This window comes from Schistocerca americana, chromosome X, assembly GCF_021461395.2.
Source record: "Schistocerca americana isolate TAMUIC-IGC-003095 chromosome X, iqSchAmer2.1, whole genome shotgun sequence".
NCBI classification, from domain to species: domain Eukaryota; kingdom Metazoa; phylum Arthropoda; class Insecta; order Orthoptera; family Acrididae; genus Schistocerca; species Schistocerca americana.
The window spans coordinates 594,754,167-594,780,063 of NC_060130.1; the positions used below are offsets into that span (position 1 = coordinate 594,754,167).

Genomic DNA, 25,897 nt, shown 5'->3' on the forward strand with positions numbered 1-25,897 from the left:
CGTCCGGTCACCCTGATTTAGGTTTTCCGTGATATTCCCAAGTCGCTTCAGGAAAATGCCGGGATGGTTTCTTCAAAAGGTTACGGCCGACTTCCTTCCCTAATCCGATGGGACCGATGACCTCTCTGTTCGGTCCCCTCCCCCAAATCAACCAATCCGAAACAGAAAGCTCGTACTCTTTGGCGACGTTATATGCGCACTCTTTCATACAGAAACAATGGATCCAACCAAAGTCAACAGATGGCAGCACACGTCACATTTGCAAAACATGTGGATGCAGTATGGTAGTTTCCAAGCCAGTCTTTCAAAATGCAATTAAGAATTAAAGGCTATTGCTCGTATATTCTGTGTATAACTTATGCAACACATTACCAGAGCTACACGAAGAAAGCTGAAAAGTGATTCTTACCGGTTTCACTTCGGAAACACGGGATTTCTTCAAACAACTTCTACGAGGTGTTTCTGACACCAGTCTGAACACAACTACGTCAGTGACGAGCTGACGAGTTTAGTCAACTGTAAGGAACACAAGCTGCGCGCTCTTTGGGACTGCGCACTCTCTGGTACATTTTCACTATGTTTTGGGACGTTCATTGCAGCTAGCGTCGACAGTAAATATCCACAACTTTCCAAACGATCCGCTTTACTTTGTACCGAAGGAAACAGACCAACTGGAACTGAATCACCATAACTAAACGAAAACATCGGCCTGTACATGTTCTGTAGGCGAACAGGTCTTGTACTGTTGTAGGCTTTGCTGTTCCGAGGTTTAGCACTGGACCCTGTTGCTTATCGTACATGGGACTGAACTGTAATCACTGAAAGGAAATGTCTGTGTGATGGGAATGAAATAGATTAAGATGCACTTATAAGGAATTATATCAGCAAAAATCGATCAGAAATGCTGAAGACGACATGTAATGAATATGTCTTGACTAACGAAAAATGTATGCCAGACCAGGACTCGAACACGACTTTCCTGCTGTTCACGAGCAGCCACCTTAATCGTTAAGCTGTCAGAGCACGGCTCCAACTTTCGTTGTCACATATGTGTCCACCTATGATTTCTGAACACTAATGCCAAAGATCCTCTCAGATAGCATCACTGGCGAATAGTGTAGATGGTGTCATGGCTTATCCTGCTACAAGGAATCTATGCCAGTTGAATTAGATTCATTAAAATGAACTGATCGATTGATTTGGGGCTGGTGGTAGAAGGGGGGGGGGGGGGGGGAGGAAAATGATGATGCAGTGACATAAGTTATGCCAGCAAAATCCATTCAGTAATGTTTAACATACGTTATTATGCAAGTTTTATGATAGTGTTCGAACACTTGTTTAGCACTAATTTTAATTAATCACGACGTGGGTTGTGTTGCTATTGTCTCGTGTGAGCATCTTGAAGTCTTGAGGTCACCGACATAGAGGTATTCCGCCGACGACCGACATCGGCCGAAGCTGGGCGATCTTTTCAAACCAGTACGTTAGTACGTGTGCGGTCCATATCAACGCCCGAAAGAACAGACTTCGGAAGACGGTCGATGCAATTCATATCAGTTTGTTATCTTCGGTCGAGCTGGGCTACGTGAGAAATTTTTAAGTTAAGAAGAAGAAAGGAGGAGTTCATGGCATCCTGAGGATGAGAAATATAACATGGATGTGTCTCGGAATCTGTGGTCTGAAATCGCTTCTTTATTGGAAACAACAAGTTACGAATAACTTAAAAATTTAACAATAATGAACTGAATTTACCTTGTATGAATTATTCATGTTCTGTGGTTTTCTAGCCATTTCAGCCTCATATCTACACTTAATGCCGCATGTCATCTGCCAACACAGACAAAATTCGTATCATAAATTTTACGCCTAGATTATAACGTCAAAAAATTTTGTGTGCGACTGAGAAAAATGGCGTATGTCAGTTTTGATTCTTAGTTACTGCAGTGGATCTTTTTTGGGTTTTTGTAGGTGTGCATTAACTGTTTACGAATAATTATTATTCCTTTTTATTGGTCTTTTTATGCCAGTAGGGTGATGGTTCCGTTATGAGGTGGATATATATTCTAAAATTCATGTTTGTCTTGGAGACAGGTGCTGAACGCCATTTGAAAGTGTGTGTTTTGCTAAATTTATTTGAAGTTGTGCAGAGTGTTTGTGGTCTTACTTTCTAAAGTTATCACGAATCATCTCGACTATGTAATAGAACGTTTGTCCTCTCATATCACACATTCGTAAAACTTTTATAGTCATTCCAATAACTCAGGAAAGAGTGTGCAGTATTCGCAGCATTCTTTTCAAGAAAGATATAGCTCATTCACGTGGATTCGGCGTCCTTTTAATAGCAAAAGCCGCAATACAGCACTCGTCTCTAAGCATAAAGGCGTCGCGGCGTCTATCCCTCTCCCAAGGAGGTTAGAATGGATTCTAACCTTGATCCTGCCAAAAACTGTCGGAGATCAGACGCACTGTAAACAAGCGATCTGCCTATGTTGCCGGGCGACCTCTGGCGACAGCGTCTGGCGACTGTTGTCGGTGCCACAGTGACCGCAGCGTAAGGGTTGAAGAAAGTATTAAAGTAATGAACTGTACTGAAGGTAGTCATGTGGTGTGTCTGAGATATAGCCAACGCTCATGGACTTTGGAACGTTTTCCTTGCTGCAAGAAGTTTTTATTACTAAAATTGCACTGGTCTGTTCATCTTACAAGAACGAAATATTCAGTATGAATAAATTCAAACAGAAGCGGAAAATAAAATGGACTTGAAAAAGACCCAAAAGAATTGAATTATGTTCTATTAAAACCGTTCTGACAGCAAGAGAGTAATATTTACAACAAAACAAGATACAAAACTATGAAGGATGGATCGCATTAAGACAGATTCGGATTCAGTAATTCGAAGATTTCAAGTATAAACTGCGAATTGTATCACAAATTCAAGACACATAAACGAAGAAACTTTAGAATGAAAGATTTCGATATAAAGTGCAGGATATGTCGGAGATAATAAGATGATCAAACGAAATCAAATGTCACACGAGATTCGACAGTTGATAAATAAAATACAGTTGGTCGTACATAAAAAAAATTTATGTAATGAAATAAAGAGAACTATTTAGAAACAAATAAACACAATTGGCAAAAATCAATGAGTGTGTAAATAATAATAATAATAATATTATAATAATAATATTATAATAATAATATAATAATAATAATAAAACCCATGGAGGCCCAGGAAAAGAATAGGCCTCCGGTATGTTCTGCCAGTCGTAAAAGGCGACGAAAAGAACAAACCACTAATAGGGCTAACCCCCCTTTTAGTGTGATTGGTTGGTTCAGGACAGAACTAATGAAGCCTCGGACAAGCGCTGCCATGGTCGGGGACAACGCTTTAACCCTATGCCCATCCACAATGGTAACTACACAAAATGATTTAAATCCAAATAGAGGTGTTTTGCAGGATATGCTTCCTGCAACCACCCTAGAAGGAAAACAAAGACAGAGGATGAGATGGTCAGATGAAGTTAATCGACACCTCATGTTCTGTTATTACCAAGCAACAAACGTAGGAACCAACACAACTGGATACAGATCACAAGTATACACAACATTTATTATCAGATACCCAGAATTAAAATTTTTAACAGAACAACGACTAGCTGATCAGATCCGTGTAATAATCAAAAATAACAGGATACCCCAGTCAGAATTAGAAAACATCAAACAACAAGTACAACAAATACTGGAACAAAATAATGTGCAATCAGAAGAAGAAGAAAATACAGTAATGGACTCAAACATCCCAGAGCAAACAAACAAAGAACAACACGCACCAATTAAACAATCAGAGGAAAACGAAATCTTAAGACAGCCACCAGAACAAGCACAAATAGAACACGAAGTGACACACATGTTATATATAGAAGAAAAATTTCAGCTGACATATATAGAATACAAAGACACAAATACAAACATTAGACCATTCTTGCATAGACCGCCAAATAACCCACAAGTCGAAACAACAATAAAAACTATAAACACAATCATACACAACAAAATAAATGAAAACACAACTATGGAAGAGTTACAACTACTGGTTTATATAGGAGCACTCACTACACTAAATACACACAGTAGGCAGAGATCAGAACCAACCAACACACAGAAGAAACCCACAAAACCAGCATGGCAACACAGGCTACAGATCAGAATAGAAATCTGAGAAAAGACATCGGACAGCTAACACAATTTATAAAAAATGAAATGTCAGAAAAAAACGAAAAAGGTTAGGTAAAATCTCAAAACAAGAAGCGATAGAACAATTAGATGAAAAGAAGCAGAAATTACAAGCATTGGCCAAACGACTTAGAAGATACAAAAAAAGTGAAAATAGAAGGAAACAAAACCAAACATTCAACACAAACCAAAAGAAATTTTACCAGACAATAGATAACACACACATTAAAATAGACAATCCACTTCTGGAGCAACATATGGTCAAACCCGGTACAACATAACAGGCATGCACGGTGGATACAAGCAGAAACAGATACATACAAGGTGATACCACAAATGCCTGAAGTGATAATTTTGCAACATTTGAAGTCACCCAAGCAATTAATTCTACTCACAATTGGAAAGCCCCTGGAAAAGATAAAATAGCAAATTTCTGGCTAAAGAAGTTCACTTCAACACATTCACATCTAACTAAATTATTTAACAGTTACATTGCAGACCCATACACATTCCCTGATACACTTACACATGGAATAACTTATCTGAAACCTAAAGATCAAGCAGACACAGCAAACCCACCTAAATATCGCCCCATAACATGCCTACCAACAATATACAAAATATTAACTTCAGTCATTACACAGAAATTAATGACACATACAACACAGAACAAAATTATAAATTAAGAACAAAAAGGCTGTTGCAAAGGAGCACGAGGATGTAAAGAGCAACTGATAATAGATGCAGAGGTGACATATCAAGCTAAAACTAAACAAAGGTTGCTACACTACGCATACATTGGTTACCAAAAAGCTTTTGATAGTGTACCCCACTCATGGTTACTACAAATATTGGAAATATACAAAGTAGATCCTAAATTGATACAGTTCCTAAACATAGTAATGAAAAATTGGAAAACCACACTTAATATCCAAACAAATTCAAATAATATCACATAACAGCCAATACAGATTAAGTGTGGAATATACCAAGGAGACTCATTAAGTCCTTTCTGGTTCTGCCTTGCTCTGAACCCACTATCCAACATGCTAAACAATACAAATTATGGATACAATATTACTGGAACATACCCACTTAAAATCACACATTTGCTGTACATGGATGATCTAAAACTACTGACAGCAACAAATCAACAACTCAACCAATTACTAAAGATAACAGAAGTATTCAGCAATGATATAAGTATGGCTTTTGGAACAGACAAATGTAAGAAAAATAGCATAGTCAAGGGAAAACACACTAAACAAGAAGATTACATATTGGATAACCACAGCGACTGCATAGAAGCGATGGAAAAAACAGATGCCTATAAATATCTAGGATACAGACAAAAAATAGGAATAGATAATACAAATATTAAAGAAGAACTAAAACAAAAATATAGACAAAGACTAAGAAAAATACTGAATACAGAATTGACATCAAGAAACAAGACAAAAGCTATAAATACTTATGCTATACCAATATTGACCTCCTCATTTGGAGTAGTGAAATGGAGTAGCACAGACCTAGAAGCACTCAATACAATTACACGATCACAATGCCACAAATATAGAATACATCACATGCATTCAGCAATTGAAAGATTCACGTGAAGCAGGAAGGAAGGAGGAAGGGGATTTATCGACATAAAAAACCTACATTATGGACAGGTAGACAATTTAAGAAAATTCTTTATAGAACGAGCAGAAACTAGCAAAATACACAAAGCAATCACTCATATAAATACATCGGCTACACCACTGCAATTTCATAACCACTTCTACAACCCTTTAGATCACATAACAACAGATACGAAGAAAGTAAATTGGAAAAAGAAAACACTACATGGCAAGCACCCGTATCATCTAACAGCCACACATCGATCAAGACGCATCCAACACTTGGCTAAGAAGAGGCAATATATATATATATATACAGGGTGTTTCAAAAATGACCGATATATTTGAAACGGCAATAAAAACTAAATGAGCAGCGATAGAAATACACAGTTAGTTGCAATATGCTTGGGACAACAGTACATTTTCAGGCGTACAAACTTTCGAAATTACAGTAGTTACAATTTTCAACAACAGATGGCGCTGTAAGTGATGTGAAAGATATAGAAGACAACACAGTCTGTGGGTGCGCCATTCTGTACGTCGTCTTTCTGCTGTAAGCGTGTGCTGTTCACAACGTGCAAGTGTGCTGTAGACAATGTGGTTTATTCCTTAGAACAGAGGATTTTTCTGGTGTTGGAATTCCACCGCCTAGAACACAGTGTTGTTGCAACAAGACGAAGTTTTCAACGGAGGTTTAATTTAACCAAAGGACCGAAAAGCGATACAATAAAGGATCTGTTTGAAAAATTTCAACGGACTGGGAACATGACGGATGAACGTGCTGGGAAGGTAGGGCGACCGCGTACGGCAACCACAGAGGGCAACGCGCAGCTAGTGCAGCAGGTGATCCAACAGCGGCCTCGGGTTTCCGTTCGCCGTGTTGCAGCTGCGGTCCAAATGACGCCAACGTCCACGTATCGTCTCATGCGCCAGAGTTTACACCTCTATCCATACAAAATTCAAACGCGGCAACCCCTCAGCGCCGCTACCATTGCTGCACGAGAGACATTCGCTAACGATATAGTGCACAGGATTGATGACAGCGATATGCATGTGGGCAGCATTTGGTTTACTGACAAAGCTTATTTTTACCTGGATGGCTTCGTCAATAAACAGAACTGGCACATATGGGGAACCGAAAAGCCCCATGTTGCAGTCCCATCGTCCCTGCATCCTCAAAAAGTACTGGTCTGGGCAGCCATTTCTTCCAAAGGAATCATTGGCCCATTTTTCAGATCCGAAACGATTACTGCATCACGCTATCTGGACATTCTTCGTGAATTTGTGGCGGTACAAACTGCCTTAGACGACACTGCGAACACCTCGTGGTTTATGCAAGATGGTGCCCGGCCACATCGCACGGCCGACGTCTTTAATTTCCTGAATGAATATTTCGATGATCGTGTGATTGCTTTGGGCTATCCGAAACATACAGGAGGCGGCGTGGATTGGCCTCCCTATTCGCCAGACATGAACCCCTGTGACTTCTTTCTGTGGGGACACGTGAAAGACCAGGTGTACCGCCAGAATCCAGAAACAATTGAACAGCTGAAGCAGTACATCTCATCTGTATGTGAAGCCATTCCGCCAGACACGTTGTCAAAGGTTTCGGATAATTTCATTCAGAGACTACGCCATATTATTGCTACGCATGGTGGATATGTGGAAAATATCGTACTATAGTGTTTCCCAGACCGCAGCGCCATCTGTTGTTGAAAATTGTAACTACTGTAATTTCGAAAGTTTGCCTTCCTGAAAATGTACTGTTGTCCCAAGCATATTCCAACAAACGGTGTATTTCTATCGCTGCTCGTTTAGTTTGTATTGCCGTTTCAAATATACCGGTCATTGTTGAAACACCCTAGACGGAAGGATTCATGATTGCAATACAGGATCAAACAATAAACACCAGATATTACAGCAAGCATATTATTAAAGATCCCAATACCACAACAGATAAGTGCAGACTTTGTAAACAACAAATAGAAACACTAGATCACATCACAAGCAGATGTACAATACTAGCAAATACAGAATACCCCAGAAGACATGACAATGTAGCAAAAATAATACATCAACAGCTTGCCTTACAACATAAACTTATAAAACAACATGTTCCCACATACGAGTATGCACCACAAAATGTACTGGAGAACGATGAATACAAATTATACTGGAACAGAACCATTACAACAGATAAAACAACACCACATAACAAACCTGACATCATACTCACCAATAAAAAGAAGAAATTAACACAACTATTCGAAATATCCATACCTAATACAACAAATATACAAAAGAAAACAGGAGAAAAAAATTGAAAAATACATCCAACTGGCTGAGGAAGTCAAGGACATGTGGCATCTGGAGAAAGTTGACATTATACCAATTATACTATCAACTACAAGAGTCATACCACACAATATCCACCAGTACATCAATGCAGTACAGCTACATCCAAACTTATATATACAACTACAGAAATCCGTAATTATTGATACATGTTCAATTACCCAAAAGTTCCTAAATGCAATATAACATATACCGTACAGTTAAAAGGAAGTCACGCTTGATCAAGGTCCGCGTCACTTTCCATTTTTGACCAGACATAACGTCTGAGAAAAGAAAGAAATAATAATAATGGTGGTGGTAAAAAGCGCTTATGCTGGATGGTGGTCACATCCCATCGGTCAGAATACATCTGTTACGACCAACAAGAGACCATAGTAATTGTGTACTAAGAAATCTATAATACGTTCTGAAGTTCGTATAATGAGTTAAAAACTCGGTTACCACAACAGATTATGAAAACAAACGATTATCAGAAATTATATATAGCTTACAGCCATTCGATTTGTGGTCAAAGTTGAACACCTGGAAAGAACGGAGTTGAAAGTCAGTCCCTTACTCATACATTAGCATTGTGGAAAATACCGAAGTCCCGCGTCACTATCTTGGATAAGGTCCTGGTGAATGTAATTGGCCATTGCCTTCCTCCGACATATTACGAGGTGTGTATGAATTACGTGGATCACTACGATGAGGTTCTTTGCAGCGTAGGCGTGTTTGATTTTATGGATCACTATGGAACGAGAAGAACCCGGTACCGACACATATCCTCTTTTCTTGGCTAAGGGGCCCGCCGAGATTATCATCATTTGAACGAATGGATTACCATCTGCAGTGTCGCATGTCATTACCCTCAATGAAACGACGGCGGCGGCAACGGGGACGACAAAAACCTATTGGTAGATGGATCGGAGACATCAGGAAACCTGATTTAGATGATATATGGTTATAAATGATTAAAACGTGTAATTACGTGCCAATGCTCATTCTTCCGCTGGAATAAGGTTTGTTTTCAGTACAGCTTAGCAGCTTTCATCATTTATATTTATATGGTATTCTCTTTACATTATAAATCACATTTCCTGTAAGCCTGGTAGGTCCCTGATGCTGATCGGGCCACACTCTCATCACACTCACATATATTAATGCGCATGTCGTTTTGTACTTAAATTGGAAGATGCGAACCGAAACACCGTAGTATTTAGTTGTTGTGGAGAGTATCCGTGTCCACTGGCCATTTTGTAAGATGGAAGTTTAAATCACCAGATTTAGGTTTTGCATGGAAGCCGTTAAGAAGGCAAAGAGCGGTATGGTGCCTTTGAAGAGCCCGACCGAATTCCTGTCCCAAGCTTCTGCTCCGTCTCAAACGATCTCGTTGTTCATGGCGCTTCAGACTCCAGCCACGGGCCTCAAAGCAGTAGTTTCGGAGAACTTTGCGAACAAGCAGGTACATGTTCTCCATGTGACGAGAAGAAATTATGAAAAACGCAACAGGTGGAGAGGAAATAGACAGAGTTTTGCCTTTATCTGGATAGCAGTACGTCACACTAAGATATCTCGTTGGTCTGAGAGTAAAAGTATATGTACTTTGTTGTGTAAATATGGGCGGACATTTTGGTATGGATCTAATTCAGGACGAGAGAAAACAGGGAACTGGGTGTTGCGCTCTCTCTCTCTCTCTCTCTCTCTCTCTCTCTCTCTCTCTCTCTCCTCCCTCTTCTCCCCCCCCCCCCCCGCCCCTCTTCCCCCCACTGAAAATGTGTTATTTTTGAAAACATAAATTTGACGTGAAAAGTGAAAATCAAAGTACGTAATATATGTCATATTATGTACTCTGCTCTAAATGTAGAACTGTTCCCGAATTTAGTGCTGTTATACTGGCGTTTTGTGTTCGTGGACGAACACGTAATTGATGAACAAAGAACAGGTGCTATAAACTAAGACCCTACTGTTTAAACGAATAACTTTTTTTTTTTTAAAGACGATATCAACTTTTCGTCGTACCTTCGGTGCTTTACAACTGCTCATACAGTTAATGACGAAATTCCATACGTAGTCTGTGTTATTTTTTTAAGTCCAAGATTCTTAATTTGCTATATGAGGCGTTAATGACTCTACTGACATACTGCCTCTCCGATCATATGCTGGGTATCGAGATGTTAACGTACCATCCTGTACCGGAACAAAACACATACAGTCTGCTCTGTGTTGACGTTAATGAGCTGAATGATATTTATAAGAGTTTTCTGTTGGTTCCAGTGATCCCTGTTTGGTAACGATTGTAACACTCTTCTAGGTGCAGCAACCTCCGTTTTTGCCATGAAAGTGATGTTTATCGGGCTTGTTAATGTATTCTGTGAACTGAGGAACTGTGTCTTTTGTTACAGCCCAGTATGTGCACGACTACGACCCGCCACGAAACGCTATGACGCAGCGGGAGGACGTTATCAAATTCGAGCAGGGCCGCATTCGCGCCCTGCAGGAGGAGCGTCTTGCCATCCAGAAAAAGACTTTCACAAAATGGATGAACTCTTTCCTCCAAAAGGTACGTCATTTACGTTTTCTTCCGCGATAAATTTACTTGTGTCAGTATTTATAAAGAGTTTCTTTCGTCAAGTTTTCTTCTTATGTGGGCCTCCAGCTATAATTTACGTTGCTTTTTCGGGGCCATGTGTGGCATGGCAGTTACATTTACAGTAGTAATTGAAGCTGGATGTATCGAATTTTCTTAATATCTTTGTAATTAACGTATGATAAAGATCACACAGACGGTTTATAGTGTCTCGTGCCGTGCGTGGCCGAGCATTGTCCTAAAAAATGGCACCACGATACTGTCGCTTAAGAGGTAACACAGGAGGACCCAGGATATCCGTTGACGTACCGTTGTGCCGTCAGAGTTCCCTCTATCACTACGAACTCATACTCGATGGTTCACCACACTGTGACGCCAAACACCACTTTGCCTCTCCAGTCACTACCATACTCGCTGGCGATGTTAACCCAGGATAGTGCAGAACCGTGAACGGTTGAACACAATGCAACGCCATTCGTCAGCAGGCCATGCTTCCTGGTCGCGGTACCACTCCAAACGCAGCCTTTTGTGTTGTGGTATTAAAGGCAGCTTTAGCATGGGACGGTAATTCCATTTCCGACTAGTAGCGCGGGATAACACGACGGAATGTTTTAGGGAGCCCATTACTTCTTCTCAGGTGACATGTTGTGGTGGTCGGAGGGAATCTTGACGAAGAGTGCCTACAGTCCAACATCGGGCCACTGTCACATCCGAATGCGCCACAATTGTGGATAGTGCACGATCGACCAGCAGGACGAATTCAGATCCACAACGAGGCCTCTTTCAGGCGCTGATAACGCTGTCTCATGCGAGTATGCCTCTCCGTGTCCTTCCGTGATCTCTCAACATTTGACGCTGTTCACGCTCCTTGTATATCCTACCATGCCTGGTAACAGCACTAAGCCGGCCGTGGTGACCGAGCGGTTCTAGGCGCTTCAGTCCGGAACTGCGCGACTGCTACGGTCGCAGGTTCGAATCCTGCCTCGGCATGGATGTGTGTGATGTCCTTAGGTTGGTTAGGTTTAAGTAGTTCTGAGTTCTAGGGGACTGATGACCTCAGATGTTAAGTCCCATAGTGCTCAGAGCCATTTGAACCATTTGACACGCAGTTGTCCGTACTTTATGAAGTTATGAGGAGCTGTATTTAGTTTGTACAGGTCATTCAAATGTGTTTGAATGGTGTTTCCGTCAATCTGTTCCGACATGAGTGAATAGTTTGTTGCTTCGAACTCCTGGAAGTCGTTGACAGCGCACTCGTTTCCGTATAGCCAACATGTGGCCAGTCGGCGATGTGTGTCGCGAACACTCAGGCCACCGTTGAGGCGTGACGGGCAGTGTGAGGTCTGACGTTGCATAACGCAATAAAGGTGTTAAAGGAAAGATATTCGTGGAATTCGGAGCTGCGTGGGTGTCTCAGACTACAGATCGGAAAGTTTTTTTGTATTTGGGGGGGGGGGGGGGGGGAGTGGCACTGTGATTGGCATTCCTCGTTACACCGTTAAGTCCCGCTGTAACTGCGTAGGTCAGTTGACTGTCAGTTCGGAGAAAGGCAAGGGATTTCAGACAGTGGCTCTTGAAGCACTATGATGATCAAAGCAAACTTCATATTGTCGACATTTGTACTCTGAGTCTGAAATATGCACCTTCTCATCATTGGATGAAAGTGTTGAGAGCATGCATAATTCGGAAAAGCCAAGATATGCACATGCCAAAGCGAATGTTGTGCATGGTGACGACGACCACACTAATGTTTGTATGTATGTGTGGTGTCCGTTCTTTCGGACATGTTTTTACACTATTGTGTGTTTGCTGTCAAAACGGTGGTCTATCGGCAGACGTTATCTCTTTAACTTTGACACTCTGTAGCGTCATTGGATGATGCTTTCGAACAGGGATCTTATCCGCAGTTTATCCTTAAAGACACCTGCTGCAATCCCTCGAAGTCTGTCGGTATCCGTCCGTTCCCCACTATGTGCTAAGGTTGTAGACCTAAGATGACACACCATTGAAGCAGACATTTCTCCAGCGTTTTGCAATCAATTTTAGAAAATAAAAATTCTCCACCTTCATGGCATTGACATAATTGTCATCCCAGTAACCTTGTAGAACATCACATTTCATGAGTCATTGTTGGACTTCTTTTTATCCGCCTATTTCTCTTCCATGTTCATGAGACGATAATGACTGTGAACCCACGTACTGTTAATAGTACCCATTAAAACTCTTTAATGCATTTATTTCTATCTGACAGCCTACCGATCGCTGACGGCGACGCACTTATTGGCCGTTCTGTAGCTCTGTTCCAGTTGACCATTCAGAGATGGATTTCCTCAGTAATGCGAATCCCAGGTGCATCACTACTAGTTCTCGTGTCACCGAGTGAGAAAACACTGCGTTTAAGACGTCGGAAATTACTTGGGTCGTTGATTGGAATGGTTGGGAGGGGGGGGGGGGGGGGGGAGGGACGTAAATAGCTGTCAAACCATCCTGGTCTAGGTTTTCAGTTTTCCATACACACTGCTGGAGATTGGCAGAAGTTATCCGTAAAGGCAAAAACGTATTTTTTACTTGTTGAGCCATAGCGCCGTCACTATAATCAGGGAGTCGATAATATACGAATTTCTATCCTATCTACCTTGCATTCTTCCTCTCACAAAGCTAGGCGGCGCCTTAGTAAAACACTTGATTTGCAGTCGGAAGGACAGTGGTTGAATTCCCCTCCACTCATGTAGATAAGCATTTTACGTCAACCAAAACGTAAGGGGACGATCAAAAAGTTTCTTTGAGGGCGTTTCTGCGGCGTATATGCAATGCAGCACGACTTCCAAGCGGTAGTGCAGTATATGCATCGGACTTAGTGTGACATTCGTGTCTTTGCAATGTGCGTGCGCCAACTGCGGAAATGTGAACTACGACGACGTTATTAAAATATGCGTCCAAACAGGACCAACGTTTTGTCATCCTTTCTTGGCTGCCGAAGGAGAAACAAAGGTAACCATTCATCGGTAAACGAAGACTGTATGGGGCAGTGTGTCTGTCGAAAACCAACGTTGGAAATGGTGCGCGTGCAATTAAGGCGAAACGTCCGGGAAAGCAGCGACAAGGGGTGCTGCTGCTTCGTGACAACAAACGTCCCCACATCGCAGATGTCGTTAGGCAGAAGTTACGCCAAGTCAAGTGCGGGACACTCGAGCACCCGCCCTATAAATGTGATCTCTCCGCATGCGCGTGTTACGACTTTGGTCCCTTAAAAAGGCCTTGATGGGTCGACGATTCCTGTCGGACGAGGATGTGCAGCAGACTGTTATGGACTTCTTCGCGCAGCAGGACACGGTGTTTTCCAAAAGAGTACCTTAAACTTGTTGCGCCGATGGAATGATTGCCTTAGTGCTCACTGCGATTTTACCTGATTAGCATATCGATTCCAGACGTACGCCCCTTATATCTTAAGGCCTTTCAAAAGGACACACCCTTCCCCCCAATCGGAGATTCTGCTCAATATCTAATGACCTCGTCGTCAACTGGACGTTAAACCCTAGTCTTCCTTCTTTCCTCTGTCTGTATGTTCTTTGTGCTCTATTATGTACCTCAAATTTCAGTCTGTTGTGATGTTATCTTCATGGCGCTGAAGTTCAAAAAATCAGCACAGTAATTGCTTTTCTCCTAATTTAACGAGAGAATGATGATGATATTGGTCTTTCATATTTCTGAAGTTGAAACGGGACGAGTCGGTTTTTACTGTGAGAAGAGACTGTGTTTTCAAGACTGGTCCGTTCCTCACTCTTGAAGAAGACATTGCGGCCGACAAGGCGATTTTAATGACTCCATCGTCTATGAAATTCGCATGCTGCCAAAAATTGAAAAGAAAGAAATTCTTGTAGTATAAAAGAAATTGCAAGAGTTACTTAAATGTAATACGGATGCTCGTGCTGTTTTTGAACGATGACACAGTGATACTTTTTCATTCAGTTGAGTAGAATACATATGTTATAGGCAGATTTTTGGTGAAAACTGAATAACAATAAGAACATTAAGAAATGTTTGGTTTATAATGGTTATCATTCTAGGGAATCTGATAGATAGCGTCAACTCTCATTGTACGTGCTGCAGCAGTTGAGGACTCTTGTTTTCCTGTGCTCTTAAAGGTGCCTCAAATTCTCTTCAGACTACTTTTGTTTTACTCTCAATACTCCATATTTAATGCCCTGTTAAAATGTTCACACTTTATACTCTGTCAAAATGTTCACACTTTCTGTGGCACCTTTAATACTTAATAATGAGAGGTTCGAAGAAATGTGTCATTTCTTAAAATGGGCACCTTAGATGTTCGCAACGGAACACAAAAATTTTGGCGTTTCTCTGGGACCATCGTTAAGAGCGGCGGTGGAAAGTGATGTGTTTCAGAGAATGGGGGCCTTGGCTTCCACACCTGAAGCCCTGGTGCTGATGAGGTGAATGGTTGTTGAAATAAATAAGTCGAGTTCACGTCCCAAGTCACTGATCTCTCCAGACTAACCCATTCTACTGTTTCTGCTACCCTACTGACAATCCTCTCAGGGGACACCGCTTTGTTGTAGGCGGCTTTAGTGCCGGGCGGGAGCGTTTTTGTGTCTCAATGACGCTGAGAGCTATACCGGCGGTAGCGTAGTGACTGGCAGGGTCACCCAGGCCGGACAGGCCTCAGCGGAGGGGCCCCAACGAAGTGTGTCCACAACTTGGGAAGGGCGGGCTGTCTCTTTCCCAAGGAGCTCCACCAGCAGTGGTTGAGCACGAGTATGGTGACCGCGGGTTTCCTGATCTGTGGGGGAGGGTGGGGGTTACTGGCCAGTTCCGCCAACCTTTTCTGCCGTCAACTCATTTCGTAATGGAACACTTCTAGTTGAAACTGCCATGTCAAACCAAGTATTTAAGCTTATGGGATGCAAGACCTTATGCTTAAGTGACTACCCTGTTGAGGCTGAGTTGCGTAACACCCATAACTACTGTAAAGGCGTGAGGACTTGCTCCTATATAACGGAGATGGACCTTGAGGAGCTATATGAAGAATGGAAAATATGAGTGTCACTGAAGTGCAGAACTGCAACATTTATTCTAACGTCCAACACCCTGGAATTACCTGAATATATTCTTCCAGGCTTAAGGTTTGACAGTTTGTTCGCAAATTAACTTAATGCTTGAAGTGTGGGATCATATCACTATAGCATGTAACTGGAGGGATAGAAGTTAAAATTGTGGAGGCTCAGGTCGCGAATCAGTCGACTCTTGTACACTTCCTCCGAAATGTATAAACTGCTACAGGGATCATGCAGTATGGAACAAGATGTGTCGGGTGTATAATGAAGAAAGGAAAATTTTGGAGTTGAAAGTTAAGAGACACATACCCTATGGTGAAGCTAAAAAAGCGTTCAAAGCTACGCAACCTCGAGTGTTTGCTACTTCTTGTGCATCGACGCTTAAGAAACCAGTCGCCAAGTGTGATACCTCTACAGAAACGCCGCCACAGATTCAAGTGCTAGTGCATGCATTTGTCAGTGTACCAGTGAGGGGAAAAGATACACTTGTACCCAAATCTACATCATTCAAACAGAAAAAAAATATCATTCAGAAACCGTCAACAACAGACTTGGAACCTCAGCCGCAGACCATTGGACATCAACTGAAACCCACTAAGCCATCACCTCTGCCCATGCAAGCAACTCCTTCCATAAGTAAGGAAGAACGTCACACACAAAGTCTTTCGAAATCGAAGAAAGTGGCAGAAAAGCCATTCGATCGGCGAACACTCTCCCTTCCTGATTGTGATTTTATGGTTGATGACACTGATATACACATGGGGGAACCGGAGAGCTGGGCAACCTCTCATGTTTTCCCTGACCATTCGGGTAAGCCACGACCACCGCGGGAGAAGGACAAGCTCAGCCATTGCTAGTCAATGGCTCCCACAGAGACTTCCCTGTCGCAGTGGAAATTAAATGGATACGAATCGTGTTTGGCATAATGACAGCTCCTGACCCAGAAGAACCTATTCTACATTTGCTTACAAGAAACTCATTTTAAAGTCACTGACACACCTTGATTAAGGGTTTACGATGGACGCTACTACTCTCCTGTCCCTCGTACCACGGCTATACAACTAGTTTCAGTTGAAGTTCTTACACAATTTAAAATCAATGTTGTTTCACATCTTCCACTTCATGATCCGTTGGATATAGGTGCACTGATTGAACTCCTCGGCGCATCCCCCCACCCAGTCCTTCGGCGGGGCGGGGGGACTTCAGTGCACACAATGTGCTGTAGGTCTCGGCCACCACTTGCTCCAGAGGTCGAATTATCGAGCGTCTCGTTCATTCAGAGAATATCTCTCATTTTAATTCTTATCAGATGAACACTTTTCTACAGTTACAAGGTCAACTTCAGCCACTGAACTTTGTTTTTACTCACCAGCTTTTGCAGACTTATTTCAGTGGGAAGTGGCCAAAGACTTGCATTCTAGTGACTCCTTTCCGGTGTAGATTAATCTGCTAACTCGGCCGGTGGTTGGCAGGAGACTACAAAGAAGGGCAAATTGCTAATGATACATTCAGCAGGCCATCTTCAAACAACATTATTGTACCTGGGGACGGTGGACCATATCACCTGTCTGATCTAGCGAGCTGCCGCAGATTACAGTCCCAGTCTAGCAAGCACCTCAGACGACGGCCTGTTCCTTGGTGAAATGGCGTATGCTGCTTGGCAATCAGAGATAGACGCTGAGCTTTGTGGAGATTAAAACACGATTCAACTACAGGAAATCTTCCGGTCTGCAAGAGCACAAGCGAGGCGAGCTATAGAAGAACGGGAGAGGAACTCCTGGAAGGAATTCGCGACTCCCATTAATCGCTCAACTTCCATGTAGCCAGTTTGGGACTCAATAAGGCGAATTTCAGGCAAAGGCAGTACACCTTACCTTATGCCCTTGTTGAGAAATGGGGTCTTGGTGGACGCGCCGAAAGACATGGCTCAGGTTTTAGCTGAACACTTTTTTACCGCGACTGCGTTTCAGGTGTTCCGTAGTACTGTGAAGATGAGGAGGCAGTGCTTCATGTCGTCTAAGGAGGAGGTCTACAGTCCTTCATCCTCCATGTGGAGTCTGTAATCGTGTCTGTCCGCTGCCAGATACACTGCGTAAGGACTCGATCAGATTCATTATGCAGTGCTCCATCGTCTGTGCCCTCGAGTCAAAGGCAAGCTCCTATCTTGTTTCAATCGGATCTGGTTTGGAACAACAGTATCCGTCGATTTGGAAGGAGGCAATATTAATTCCTTTACGGAAACGAGGCAAGGATCGTACCGACCCTAAATCCGTCCTCATACGGGACGACACGGTTAACGTCGATGTGGACGCGAACGCGACATCAGATCTCACTCCAGCGGCACACCGGACGAGCTGGTTAGCGTGATTTGTGCTCTCAGCACTGTCTAGTGGCCATTGTCGGCTTTATTTGGCTCGCAGACCACAAAGTTTCTTTACGAAAATGGACGCGCGTGAAACAGCTGCAGTAGCTCTGTTCGGTATTGTCGAAGAAGAGCGGTGAAAATCGTGAAGATTCTTGACTCCTCGATAGCATGAACAGCAAATTGCTGGTAGAGGAACACTGCGTAATGTAAATTTAAATTGAATATAGTTATGGTATAGTGTCTAATGTCAATTTGCGCGTGCGTGATATCCATATTCTCGATGTTTCATTTACTACTAACATTCTGAAATAACGTACTTCATCATAAAGATTTCAAGATCGAGATTCGTTTCCTAATTTCGCTCGAATGGAAGAAGAGCTGCTCATCATCATTGAAAAAGATATTTGTCGGCAAGATACAAACATGAGCCAGTCAGTTAATCCATATATATATTGCAGAAAGTTCGTAGGAGTAAAAACTTCCAGTGTGTAGCATGTATTCATTCTCAGACATAGACTGGTAGTCACGATAAGATTTCTGGTCACTGAGGAAACATTCCAATCGTTGGCCTTTGCAACAAGAATTACAGCAAATACATAATTTATAATAATTAACATCGGCTTTTGAGATAATACTCTTATTAAATGAATAAGAAAGACCCAGAATATAATAGAAAAGAAAAGATGAAAAAAATTTGGAAGGCGGACGCGAACCTACACTACTTTGCTCTACGCAACTCAAGAGCCTATGATACTATGAACTGCGCGACATAGCTATTGCACCTGCGTACATGGCGTACAGTGTCTTAAGACTGTAACTGCAAATCTCATTACTTAATATTTAAGATGCAAATTGTGCGGGAAAGACGCGCCTTTCATAGATTATCATTGCATTGTAGCATAGAAATGGTATACTTTCGTAGCACACAAGTTATAACACCAAAAATATCAACACAAGATGTCTTTACCTACCGATCTGTAGTTTCCTATCATTTTATTATAACAAATCGTAGCTAAAACGACGCATCTCCGAGAGTTCCTCAATTTCTGTGTGCTTTGAAACCATATCACGTACTCTATGAGAAAAAAAACCCAGCCGACCGTTGTGACCAAGCGGTTCGAGGTGCTTCAGTCTGGAACCGCGCTGCTGCAACGGTCGCAGGTTCGAACCCTGCACCGTTCATGGATGTGTGTGATGTCCTTAGGTTAGTTATGTTTAAGTAGTTCTAAGTCCAGTGGACTGATGACCTCAGATGTTAAGTCCCAGAGTGCTTAGAGCCATTTGAACCAAAGAAAACCCATCAAATACGATGTTTAACACCATAAAATATGGCGGCTCGTATATTCTGCTTGTAACGTAAAACGATGTTGCATTTCACTGGCCACGGTCCTCTCCACGAGGCAACAATCTAACGTGCCAGATTCTTTATTTCACGCTCTGCAGTGTAGTGAAACGTGGAAGTCCACGCTGTGATGTCACTAGCTCCTCGTCCACATGCGCTTTCGCTTAACGATTAACACGGTGTAGTCCTTACCAGTTGTATGAATTAGACTCCAGAGCGCATGGTCAACTGCTGCCTCGTCTGGCTCCTCGAATCGCGAAATCACCTTTGCAACTACGAGTGCGTTTTCAGGCGCTACTGTTCTCCCCTTGACAAGTTAATTCTGTTGGAGACGGCGATACAGGATTCCATCTTACGACGAAACCATTTGATTGGTGTATTTTCTCATTTCGGAAAAGTGCAGGACACCGCTTGCAGATCCTTCTCCATGATTGGGGCCTACGTAAACGTCTGCAACTTCTTATCCAGTCTTCCTGGTGGACCGGTTCTTTCAGTATCGCGTTTGTGTTGTTTAATCGCTATATTTGGTAGAAAGGGGTCTCCAAGCGAGTGCACTCACAAGGGAACCTCCCCATCGCATCCCCCTCAGATTTAGTTATAAATTGACACAGTGGATAGGCCTTGAAAAACTGAACACAGATCAATCGAGAAAACAGGAAGAAGTTGTGTGGAACTATGAAAAAATAAACAAAATATATAAACTGAGTAGTCCATGTGCAAGATAGGCAACATAAAGGACAGTTATAGCTGATGAGCGCCGTGGTCTCGTGGTTAGAGTGAGCATCTGCGGAACGAAAGGTCCTTGGTTCGACTCCTCCCTCGAGCGAAAATTTTACTTTCTTTATTTTCGCAGAGTTACGATCTGTCCGTTCATTCATTGACGTCTCTGTTCACTGTAATTAAGTTTAGTGTCTGTGTTTTGCGACCGCACCTCAAAACCGTGCGATTAGTAGACGAAAGGACGTGCCTCTCCAATAGGAACCGAAAACATTTGATCGCAAGGTCGTAGGTCAACCGATTCCTCCATAGGAAAACACGTCTGATATATTCTTTACGACACTGGTGACGGCATGTGCGTCACATGACAGGAATATGTTGTCGACCCACCTATCTTGCACACTTGGCGAATGGGTAAAAAGATTCTTCTACCTTGCCCGATTTAGGTTTTCTTGTGGATGTGATAATCACTCCAAAAAAAGTGATGAAAACATAAGAGTTTGTCACATAAACTGCATCAAATGAATGCAACAGTTTCAGAGTCGCACAGTTTTCCCTGTGCTCTGTCAAAACATGTTTTTTTATGTTTTCAAATGTTTCCGTGCGTAGACCGTCAAATTCTGTATATGTCCAAGCAAATCTGAACATGTCCTGGAATTTTGGAGAGCGAAGTTGATTATGTGTGAGTGCCTGAACTTTGATAATTATCTGAAAATAAAAAATTAAAATTTTCACCCGATAAAAGATTTGAACCAAGGACCTGCCGTTCTATAGCCGCTCACGCTATCCACGGGACCACGGCGTTCGTAAGCTATCACTCTCCTTGATGTTGCCTAACTTGCGCATGGACTACTCAGTTTGTATATTTTGCTTATTTTTTTCATAGTTCCACACAACTTCTTCCTGTTTTCTCGATTGATCCATGTTCAGTTTTTCAAGGCCTATCCCTGTGCCAACTTATAACTAAATCTGAGGGGGGTGCGATGGGGAGGTTCCCTTGTCAGTGTCAAACTGTTTGCGGTCGCTATCAATGGGATCTCCTCCGCAGTCGGGAGCCCTGTTAAATGCTCTCTGTTTATGGATGACTTCGCAGTCTTCTGTCCTTCCTCCGCTCTGCAATGATAACGACGCAGCTACACCTGCCCATCAGGAAATTGGAAGCTTGGGCCAATAAAACTGGTTTTAGGTTCTCACCGCAGATTACTACGTGTGTCAGTTTTAACCATACTCATCAAAGTTTTAAACAACCAGAGCTCACGATGTGGACAATATTTTATATTTTAGGGACAATGTGCGCTTTTCCAATCTTCTGTTTGACTCGAAATGAACTTGGCTGTCGCACCTGAAAGATCTCCGAACAAAGAGCTTCAGGTCCCGTCTCCTGCAGTTTTATGGGGCATGTGTCAGATCACGGTTAGATTACAGCAGCGTGGTTTGTGGATTAGCCCGTATTTCTTGCCTTAAGATGTTAGGTGGTGTCAACTGTGAGAGCATTCGGATATTGACTGGAGCCTTTCGGACTAGCCCAGTTCAGAGTCTGTTTGCAGAGGCTGGTGAACCACCACTCGGATTCGGCGGCGCCTCCTTCTGGCGCGATATGGTCCGAAAATCTCAAAGTTGCCTCAGTCGTTGGCATTTAGTGTTGAAGCCCACCCCAACTTCCCGCTGCTGTTCAGGTATCGACCCCATGCCAAAAAGCCGTTCGGATTACGCGCTACTGATTGTCTCAAGGATCTAGATATATCAGGCCTCTGAATACACAGCCATTGGTCAAAGGCCCAAAGTGACTTTAAGCTTGCCGCAATATAAGAAAACTTGTTCTGCAGATTACGTTTGTGTAGCTTTGTTTTCTTCAATTTTAAGTGCATACCACAGTTTTATTGTTGTTTATATGGACAGATCCCAGCAAGAGAACGCCCTTGCCTGTTTTTCCTGGTAGGGTTTTCAAAATTCACCTTACGGAACCGTTCACAAATTATGATGCGGAGTTATATGGCATAATGATGGAACTGGAGTGGCTTCACAGGCATCACAGTACAAGGTTCCTCGACTGACCTGACTCGCTCAGGGTACTACTTGCGGTCCATCAAATGTATGTGGTAGACCATTCTATACAGCTCATCCACGATTCCTTACAGCGGCTTCAACACCATGGCAAGAGGGTGATATTTTGTTGGATACCTGGACATGTCGAGATATGAGGAAACTATATAATAATCGACAAAGCAGCCAAAGAAGAGTATCGGGATGGTGTTTCACGTTGATTTGCCATTCTATTGCATGCGGCTTCCTCCTCCAGTAGGTGGATCTACCACTCCGTGAAGTTCACGGTGTGCCACTTCAGGTTCAGCATATTTTAGCAAGGTGCGTCTTATATACTGACATTTGGGCAGCCCTCAGTTTGGTTGGAGAGCTGCCCAAGATCTTCGCCGACACTGACACTAGGGTTAGAGGGGTTCTGAAATTTTGTGCACTGTCTGGCCTCGTCCATAAAGTGCTGGGGACGGGAGACACACTTAAATGTATTACAAGGTTCTCCGCATGTGGGGGACAGCCGTCTCCGCCCCCCTCCCCCCTGAGAATGGCGTGCTGACTTGTTCTGATGACCATGATGTTGAGCGCCCCACATTCATCATCATCTACTGACAACACAGTAATCCCCATCTCCTTGGCCCACTGCTCTTGACGTCTAATGCTCAGTTCTACATTTTATTGGGGTGTCTGGATAATTTTTATCAGCTAAAGAGGGTTAATTTGGATAATTTGAAACATTTTAACGTTTTTCTTGAAATGAACGTAGGTATTTGCAAGTATTAATACATAGTGTTCCACATACATGTTTAAGGAAGCTGTAGAATTTTTATAAAAATAAAAATATCAACAATTTAACTCACAATTTAGCTAAACGATTTACCTCAAAAATTTTGCGAAGTGAAAAAATGTAGGGCAATTTGAATACATTGTGGGGGCAATATGAATAATAATAAACTGAAAATATCGTGTAAGATCTTAGTTTTACTACATATTTAGATAATTGCCTTCAAATAAGTTGCACATAATTATGAGCATGAAAGATATAGCAAATGTCAATTCTTTCTTTTGTCCCAACACAATGCTCGTTGTACCATGTTTTGCAACTTGGACACCGAATTTAATCCCCCATTTTGGAAGAGATTCAGGAATACTGCAAAACCGACATTTACTGTCGTCTTCATTACTCTCAGGTCTTAGGTATCCTACCTCATTGTCGTAGAATTCTTCCATCATTAAGTTGAAAAACCGTTGACCACTAGTCTATCTGATGCCATGGATTTCCAAGCCTCTGTGGAAAGTAGTCCAGACTGGAATTTAGTGATAGCAGACACAGGGTTCGGATGCATCCAAGTGGTAGAGTCCTGCTGGTAGTAATTCTTCAGAGCCTTAATAATCGCAGCGGTCAAGCAGCTGAGGGACATGGGTACAGTGGGAGGTAAGCTGACCAATTCAGTCCCGTGGTTCAAACGAAATTCATTGGCTGATATGGACGCATAGGAAGTGTGACCATCCACAATCAACAAAACTTTTCCCCGAACACAATATTTATCGAAGTGTTCATTGAATTTCATGAATATGTCTTCATGTATGTAGCTACTCTCACTCATGCATAGAAGTGACGCATTAGGTAGATTATTTGGCAGTTCAGGCTTTCGTTGTACTCCTCTGAATATTACTAGCGGGATATGTAAGTGCCAATGGTGTTACAACATGCAACAACACTAAATTTTTCGCCACGTTCAGCATTTGTAACGCTGACGATTCCCTTTTTCCCTTTCTCTGCTACTATTGTAGGTGGTCTGTTAGTTAGAGGAAGTCTACTCCTGTCGATATTGTAGATACATGTTGGGCCGTTATTGAAATCGAATTCTGTCACAACATTTTCTAAAACATTGAAATAGGAATTGACTACTTCCTTGTTTAACTCTGCTGCTCTAGCTGTGTTTCCCTTACAAAAACTTAGGTACTAATCTTTGCCTGTTGTATTTTTTACTGAACATGATACTGGTAACCCAGTGTTGCAACGTTTAGCATAGGAATACGTAGCAACACACAGTCCTCTCTGAGTTATTCCGAAATCCGTCTACTAAAGTTTTCGCCAGATCTGCTCCATATATTGATGGACGCCCAATATCACGGTTTTGGTGTATGAGGCACCAAATCATCCATTTGCAACATTCCCTCCTTTTTTACAGTACTCTTCTATATAAACTAGTTCAAGGAACAATCCTGCAATATCGAAAACTGACATCTCGTTGTGTATAGTGGATATAGTAGCCTGTTCCGTGCTCTCCTTTATGCATTAGAGAGCCTACATTCCTTTTTCTTGTAATTTCCTACCATCGGAAATTAGAAACTAACAAAGACTAGTTGTAAATAATCATTTATAAATTCTTACTAGGGTTTAAAATTTTGTTCAAATTGATCACAAAACACTATCCAATTTTCCCTGCGACACACTATCGAGATTTCCCCGCGAGTCGACAAACAATGGATGATTCGATCATAGCCCCCAGCTCAAACACTAGAATGGGCTACAGGTCGGCCTGGCAACTGGTAAGGCACCCGTGAATCGCTTGTATACCATGTGTTCTATAAAAACTTAAGTAAATGAAGCGAAATATTATAAGCTACTAATTAATATGGAGATTGCTACATACATTCCACCATAAAAAATTTTCCAGAGACGTCCAGTTCAGCTTCAGAGACCTGATTTATCGAAAGAGAGTTCACAAACCACTTACATCTCACTATGTATCACCTCTCAACATGGCGTCTCGCGTTTTGTCTTAATGTTGTCGACTTATTAGCATTATTCATATTGCCCCGCTCTCCAAATTACCCCTCTTCACTGTACTGAATGTGTAGGTACTGGGCTAAGAAGTCGCAATTATATGAAACTCTTTGCGAGCAGGTTAAATCCTTTAGCTGCAACATACAAATGTTGTTACTCAATTGATTAGAAAATAAGGTGATTAATTTGAAAAACTGTCTCCTACAATTTGCTCCAGGGACATCATCAATCATACTGACGAAACTTAACACTTCGCTTCAAAAAGAAAAAGCTGTGAATAAATTTCCCGTGATAGAGGAGAACGTTTCCCTGTTGACGATCAACAACTATTGCCACAGAACTTATAGAGAACGCTGTTCCTGCTTTTGAGCGTAGCAAATGTTCATCTCAAATGCATCACAAAGTGTCCTAAATAAGGTGATCCAAAGATATTTTGTTATGTCGAAGTTTGTCTCTCTCAAAATAGACACCAAGGGCTCTCTGTGCCAATATATTAAACAGATTAAAACGTGCAACTTCTGTTTTCTTTTAGTTGGGTTGTAAACCCCATTTTACGGAAGTATTAACTTGAGAAGGGCAGATGAAGAGTAAGATTCCTTCAGTTGTTTAGAATGTTTTGTTTTTGGTGGCTATTGCCCATCATCCCTACAGCCAAGCTCTCTGGACTGTGTTGAAGGGATATCAAATGAATATAACTTAAACAACAGCGAAGTGAGGACAGATCACTTCTTTGGGGCCGCTTGTGTTTATTCCTGTAGTTAATGTAAATTTCCTTCCAGCTAACATCTTGT

The 25,897-nt window shown here is 42.1% G+C and overlaps 1 protein-coding gene across 1 annotated transcript in view; it reads left to right on the top strand.

Moving 5' to 3' along the window:
* The window catches only part of LOC124556669 (spectrin beta chain, non-erythrocytic 1), a 309,565-nt gene that overhangs the window by 42,785 nt on the left and 240,883 nt on the right, over positions 1 to 25,897 (top strand). The window contains exon 2 of the mRNA XM_047130637.1: positions 10,598 to 10,755. Coding sequence (XP_046986593.1) covers positions 10,598 to 10,755 — 158 coding nt within the window. The remainder of the gene's footprint in view (positions 1 to 10,597; positions 10,756 to 25,897) is intronic.